At 43.5% G+C, this 7500-nt stretch overlaps 1 protein-coding gene and 1 non-coding gene across 2 annotated transcripts in view; one reads left to right on the top strand and one right to left on the bottom strand.

Annotated features, from left to right (window-relative positions):
• Window positions 1-511: 511 nt before the first annotated feature.
• Trnai-gau (transfer RNA isoleucine (anticodon GAU)) lies at window positions 512-585 on the top strand. Its single transcript has one exon. It is a non-coding gene; the product is annotated as a tRNA-Ile (tRNA).
• A 2796-nt stretch (window positions 586-3381) lies between these two features.
• Window positions 3382-7500, bottom strand: part of LOC143290294 (nose resistant to fluoxetine protein 6-like) — a 25555-nt gene continuing 21436 nt past the window's right edge. Inside the window, exons 11-12 of the mRNA XM_076599644.1 lie at window positions 6167-6309; window positions 3382-3510 (exon numbers count right to left, since the gene is read on the bottom strand). Of these exons, the coding sequence (XP_076455759.1) occupies window positions 3382-3510; window positions 6167-6309 (272 nt within the window). The remainder of the gene's footprint in view (window positions 3511-6166; window positions 6310-7500) is intronic.

Genomic DNA, 7500 nt, shown 5'->3' with positions numbered 1-7500 from the left:
ATAGAACCACGTCGTATCGCACTGCATTGTATCGTATTGCACAATTCGCATCGCATCGCATCGTATCCTATCGTTGTGTCTGGTGTTGTGTTGTATTGTGTTGTGCTGTGCTGTGTCGCATCGCGTTGCGTCGTATGAAAAAAAAAAAGTTTGCTGTCGTGTTTGTGTTTATCTATTCACTCTTTGAGATGAATGTTTCACTGACTTGCAATAATAAAGTCAGGCTCCATGCTAGCCCTGCATACCATGTTATATATCCGTCTATCTGTGCATATGTGTATGAGTGTGTATGACTGAGTATGAATGTGTGAAGTAAGCTGTACAAATATCAGAGAAACCAAGAGATCGTGATATTTGAATAAGAATTTCACTGCCACTGCGGTCCTTGTCAACGTTGCATGAAAGCAAACGTCACTGGAAGCAAACAGTCGGGGGTGGGGGGGGGGGGGGGTGGGGGGGGAACCCACGTTAAGAAATCGTCGTTGCTCCAATTCCCAGACACTGATTGTGGGGCCCATTAGCTCAGTTGGTTAGAGCGCCGTGCTGATAACGCAGAGGTCGTGGGTTCGACCCCCTTGTGGGCCACGCAACTTTTTGCTTGGCAGATGTGGTGTAGCGTATATGGATTTGTCCGAACGCAGTGACGCCTCCTTGAGCTACTGAAACTGAAACTGAAACTGCAGGCGTCTTTATCTCTCGGGCCGTTCAATTAGCCTGAAACGCGAGCAAGCTTGCATGCTAGTGGCGAGAGAGCGAGTGGCGATGCGATTAGTACATCACTACATGCGCAACGAAACGAACGCGAGGCGGGAAGTAGATTTTGTGCTTACCTCGCGACAAAGTGGCTTTGAAGGCTCCCTACCTAGCCTTGACTCGCGATAACCTAGCCGCTCTTGCCGCGAGGTGAAAAAACCCAACAACCCCCCCCCAAAAAAAAACAACAACACCGCACCCACCTTCCTCGTGTGTCTCGCGAAAACCTCGCCTAACTAGCGTGTAAGAAACGCGTCTCTGGCTACAGGAGAGAGGATCATTGTCGTTAGTGGGCTGTGGGGGGCGGGGGCGGGGGGGTTGATTTCATTTTCTACGATTAATTGTTACACTTTTATTTTTGTTTGTCTTTCTCCACTTGTCATGCCTTCTTAAGGGTTTTCAAACGTCTCAGAAAAAAATATTAAAGATAAACGTACGCTCAGACATGTGAGTGTATGACACATTTTTGTTCTTGGTTTCACAAAGTTGGCTTGACAAATAAAAAGAAAAACGAAGTCACTTTTGAAAAATAAAACGATGAGAGAAGGTGCTTGCTCAGCCAATGATCAAAATCCGTAACACTTCCCAATAATGGGATCCGAACTGACCATCTGCTCTTCTGTATCTGAGAGGAAAGTTGACTTGTCCAGTCGAAAAATACTGGTTCATCTGTCCGTGCCAATACGAGCGTCATGTGAATCTATCAGTGAAAATCATACGGGTACTTTGTGGGTACGTTATGGGTACATCCGCTCCCAACAACAGTACAATGGTAGACAGCAACAGTAACTCTTTCTGTGTTGTTAACACCAACTGGGATGGCAGGATTCGTTCGTTCTTGAGTGGACTCAGCTACAGCTATCTCTCTTTCGGTTCATGTGTGTGCGTGTTAGGCCATTCACGCAGTTCATGCAGTACTTACAAGTAACCACTCTACTTACAAATCCAGCCAACCTCAGTGACGACGAACTGTCCTCCACTGAAGAGAGACTATGGTCATTCCCCCGTTTCCATGCAATCTGTCTCCAAGATGACTGGCCTCTGACAAATCTCACCAGGCGAAAACAACGACTGTGCAATCTCCAAGCAACTCACAACGCGCGCACCTGCAGGGGCAACACACACACACACACACACACACACACACACACACACACACAGAGAAGAAGAAGAAGAAAAAAACGCACACGTGTTTTTGACCTCACAAAAGACAGCGACACAAAATGTTCAGCATTCAAAACACGCACAGCGATGAACACAACGACGAGTAGCCGCAATTACACCACACAGAACTAATGAAACTAAAGAAATGCAAAGGTAGTTTTGCATTCATCGTTCGTTCGTTCGTTCTTTTGCTTAACGTCTATCCACATTTGTGATTTTAAACGAACATCCATCATCTCCAACACCCCACCCATGCCTTAAGTCATCACTACTTTCCCTGTATAAACGAAATGAAATAAACTAAATAGTCAACCAGTAGAATTGCAACAATGAGCCAATTGGGCTCCAAATCAAACTCTGAACTATTTCAAACACATGTTGGTCATCATATAACACATTTCTAATGGAAGCAGACTGAACTGCAAATTTTGTAAATGACATAGGTAAATATGGTTTTAACTGTTCACATTTAATGGATGATAATATTATGCACAGGGGTAATTTCATTGCCTCAAATGCAAGTCACATTGGAAGTATATTTTGTTTTTATGGCATCCAGTCGTAGTCTGTATATTGGACTGGTGAGCCTTCTGCTACTGTGATGTCCTTTTGTTTTAAAAGAAAACATGCGATCAATTTTGCGCGAGCTATTGTCAGTATTTTCTCTGTCAGGGTCAGACTCCTGTTTTAGTTTATTGACATGGTTCCAGCAAGTTTTCTCCAGTAGAGAATAACCTTCTTGTAATGAATATGGAATACAAAGTTCTATGGCATTGTAAATGTTCATTGCGCCTTTTTTCGCACAACGATCCACCCGCTAATTTCCCACAACGCCTTCGTTAATCTTTGTACCACGGATGGTCAAAACATGAATTATATGACGAATTTCTGTCACGAGTTCCCCTCTTGTCTTGCATTCATCGTGTGTGTGTGTGTGTGTGTGTGTGTGTGTGTCTGTGTGTGTGTGTGTCTGTGTGTGTGTGTGTGTGTGTGTGTGTGTGTGTGTGTGTGTGTGTGTGTGTGTGTGTGTGTGTGTGTGTGGCCCGGCAAAGTCAAAGTACGCGACTGTCTCCGTGTGAAGAAGATGCTGACCAAGTTGATATCAAGAGCGTTCTGACTTATGGTGTGTCCGAGGCCATAGTCAATAACTAATCAATATCAAATCACCGTGAAGACCCCCCCCCTTCCCCCGCACCCCCCCCCCACCCCCCACCCCCACCCCACCCCCATATATATATATATATATATATATATATATATATACAGAACAGAGTGACTGAAAAATCTCGTTGACTGCAATAGAATCTGTTAGCGAAGGTGAAGACAAACGCGCACAGACACACCACACGCGATTTTCTTGCAGCTTTATTCTGTAGAGAAGAAGAAGAAGAAGGAATTTACTTATCAACGAGGAAGACAGAACGCGATTTTTTTTTTTTTTTATCAGTTGTATGAAGCAGGTACTCATTTCTTGGAGCGGAAGATTTTCCCCAGCACAGCTTTCTCCAGACCCAGCGTAGGAGCCTCAACCAACATGGAGAAAATGAAAGACGCCAAGTAAGACAGAACCGTTACTGCCAGTGACAGGGTTGTCTGCAACACGAAAGAAACTGACAATATTGATACATATCTTTCTATATATATACATCTCTCTATATACATATATACGTGGGAGACACTTGCTCAGGACCCTCCAGCTTGGTGCACCAAGATTGATTGATTGATTGATGTGGATACTTATATAGCGCCTATCCTCGGTCAGAGACCAAGCTCTAAGCGCTTTACATACACGGGGACATTTGCACCACAGGCTGCCTACCTGGGTAGAGCCGACTGACGGCTGCCACTGGGCGCTCATCATTCGTTTCCTGTGTCATTCGATCACATTTCAGACGCACACGCATACACACTCAGACAGACATGTAACATTTTACGTGTATGACCGTTTTTATTTACCCCGCCATGTAGACAGCCATACTCCGTTTTCGGGGGTGTGCATGCTGGGTATATTATTGTTTCCATAACCCACCGAACGCTGACATGGATTACAGGATCTTTAACGTGCGTATTTGATCTTCTGCGTGCGCATACACACGAAGGGGGTTCAGGCACTAGCAGGTCTGCACATATGTTGACCTGGGAGATCGGAAAAATCTCCACCCTTTACCCACCAGGTGCACCGAGATTCGAACCCGGGACCCTCAGATTGAAAGTCCAGCGCTTTAACCACTCGGCTATTGCACCCGTGGTGATCATCAAAGAAGCCCGTGCAGCTGAAGCTAGGTGCATCACCGAGGCGCAAAGAAAGCGTGCTGTGTGCAAGGCCCGAGAAGTATCCACTGCCGTGATAGCACCCATTCACTTGTGTCCCACACATGTTGTGGGCGAGCCTTCAGGGCCTGGGCTGGCCTCACCGGTCACCTCTGGACCCACAACCACCGATCTTCCATCTGATTTTAGAAGCCATGGTCATCTTCGAATCCGAACATTATATATATATATATATATATATATATATATATATATATATATATGCGTGTGTGTGTGTGTGTGTGTGTGTGTGTGTGTGTGTGGAGAGAGAGAGAGAGAGAGAGAGAGAGAGAGAGAGAGAGAGAGAGATGATAGTCAGTCGTGTCTGACTATGACAATCAGAACAGCAGAGGAGGCAACTGCTGTCCCGACTATCCGGGTAGAATTTGATTTTCGTGGGGAATGTCTCACCCCACTCTCGGCCAAGAGGGGTTTTAGGACAGTCGGCGTTGAGATTGTTCTGAAAGGCCAACTGGCCCCCAAGGCTGCAGCACTGAGAGCCAGCGCAGTCTTGCCTCCTAGTCTGAGAGTCATAGTCCTTCACAAAAAACAAAGCTGCAAATGACTTCCCATTGTGACGGAGAAACCATTGGTAATACAGCTCTCACTGTGCTGTTGGCCCAAAAGTAAGCTTATGTACTGCAACAACAACAACAACTAGACGAGGGCGAAGACGACGACGACGACGACGACAATTACAACTCCAATTTATAGAAGGCCTTCGCACGCAAAAAATGCTCAAATGCGATGTACAGTGTAAAATCAGACAAGTAGAACATGCATTTAAACACTAATAATGCAAAACGTACATTCATAATATTGCACAGTCGTCCAACGTAACATTCAGACACGTATAAAAACCATCATACACAGCTCAACACCCATCAGACATATCCATCATAATTCCTAAATAATATATGCTTCATATCACAGTACTTTACATTAAATACCACAATGCTCATTACCACATTTCCACAATTCTCATTATTACCATTGAAATTTTCATCATCGCATCAACATTGTCGTAGCTTTGCCCTCACAGAAGTCAATGTCATTCGCAAAAAAGCAAAACAAAAACAAAACAAAACAAAAACAAACAAAAAAAAACCCCACCCAAACAACAACAACATCCTACTGCTTGAAAGCATGTGGTGTAAATGTTAGCGAATCGATTTTTTTTCCATAACAATCCATAGTTGATTAATCTGACAACGAAATAGCATATGTTAATTATGATTTGATATTTGTTTTAGTGAATAATTCACTCGAAAAGCTGATCAGCGCGTTCAAATGATCTTGCTGGATAAAACCAATCCACCGCCTAAATGAATTTTTTTCCCATCAACAGATAATTTTTTTCTGCTTGCTTCCTTCTGACCACGAGATGCTCTTTTTATGTTGATTTGTATGTATTTGTGATTTTGCTGGCGTAATTTTTGCGATGCCTGCTTCCTTGGTTTTTATTTTGACAATGTGAACGTGATGTATTCATTCTGCTGTGATTTGGTCACATGTTGATATTTTTTAACATACTTTTATGTCAATTATTGGCTTAAATCTTGTATATTTTATTGCAAAGCGCAGTGAGCCCTGTCTGAGATGGGGGTAGTGCGTTATATACGCCTTCATTTCATCTATTATCATTCTTATTATCACCACTCTTTCTTCTTCCTCTTTTTTTTCTTCTCACTACCATCATCATCATCATCATTACTATCATTATCATTATCATCATCATCATTCTTATCAATAAAGTCTTATCGCAGTCCAAGAGTCCATGTAGAGAGGTTTCTTCAGGCTCCGCCCCCCCCCCCCCGCCCCCGCCCCATTATCATCATCATCATTATCATCATCATCATCATCATCATCATCATTATTATCATCATCATTATCATCATCATCGTCATCATCATCGTCGTCATCATTACTACAGTCTTACCACAGTCCAGGGGTCTACGTAGAGAGGTTTCTTCAAGTTACCCCCAATGACGAAAAGAACGACGCAATGCACCAGGTACACCCCGTACGTCAGACGGGACAGCGGTTGCCAGGCACTCCATGACAACAACGTGTTCACAAACCCTGGGGGTGGGAGGAAGAAAGAACAGCAGTTTATAAACGTCAGACGGGACAGCGGTTGCCAGGCACTCCATGACAACAACGTGTTCACAAACCCTGGGGGTGGGAGGAAGAAAGAACAGCAGTTTATAAACGTCAGACCGGACAGCAGTTGCCAGGCATTCCATGACAACAACGTGTTCACAAACCCTGGGGGTGGGAGGTGGGGAGGAAGAAAGAACAGCAGTTTATAAACGTCAGACGGGACAGCGGTTGCCAGGCAATCTATGACAACAACGTGTTCACAAACCCTAGGGGATGGGGGCTGTGGGGAGGGGGGGGGGGGAGAAAGAACAGCAGTTTATAAAATGGGTGAAGTTCACGGCAATAGTCCATCACTAGAAAATCACACAGATGGAAAAATGAATGAATATGGGCTTTTTTTCTTATGTTTTATGGCGTGTTTTTTTTGTTTTGTTTTTGTTTTTGTTTGTTTGTTTTTGGTTTTTGTGTGTGTTTTTTCGGCCAATGGAGAAAGCCACATGCAAAGTGCTAAAAAAAGAGAAAAGAAAAAAGAGAAGAAAAGCTAACGATGTGCTCCATGGACTTGCATGCAACTGAGGCCACAAAAATCAACAACAAAAAACAAAAACAAAAAAACACCTGTGTCCCACAATTTCTTTTCAAGCTTGGAAACAGAAAAGTCACACACACACACACACACACACACACACACACACACACACACACACACACAAATCAACCTTTAAATTAATATTTAACTAACAATCATTCCCCTTATATTACAGAGGGTACCGTGGAAGAAGAACAGTATATAAACTGGGTCCCATAGCTTCTTTTCGAGCTTGGAAACAGAAAGATTAAATGCATACATACATACAAACAACCAAAATTATTATTAATTGATTAATAATCATTCCCATCATATTACAGAGGGTAGCGTAAGTAGAAATGACGGAGATAAAAACGTGATCATTGCAACTACAAGCTGGTGATTTCCGAAAGGTGATGATGCTCAGGAACCACTTGCATTGCTTGCTTCTAACATTATGACAGTTACACGTGTCAACAACCATCTACCTGAAGATCTAGTCATCAGCCCCATCCACATGTAATATGCAGCTTCTGTTCAAACGTGTGTGTGCGTCTGTGTGTGTGTGTGTGTGTGTGTGTGTGTGTGTGTGTGTGTGTGTG

The sequence above is a fragment of the Babylonia areolata genome, chromosome 15, assembly GCF_041734735.1.
Source record: "Babylonia areolata isolate BAREFJ2019XMU chromosome 15, ASM4173473v1, whole genome shotgun sequence".
NCBI classification, from domain to species: domain Eukaryota; kingdom Metazoa; phylum Mollusca; class Gastropoda; order Neogastropoda; family Buccinidae; genus Babylonia; species Babylonia areolata.
The sequence above is the reverse complement of the archived record's forward strand: the minus strand, read 5'-3'. Positions and strand labels throughout refer to the sequence as shown.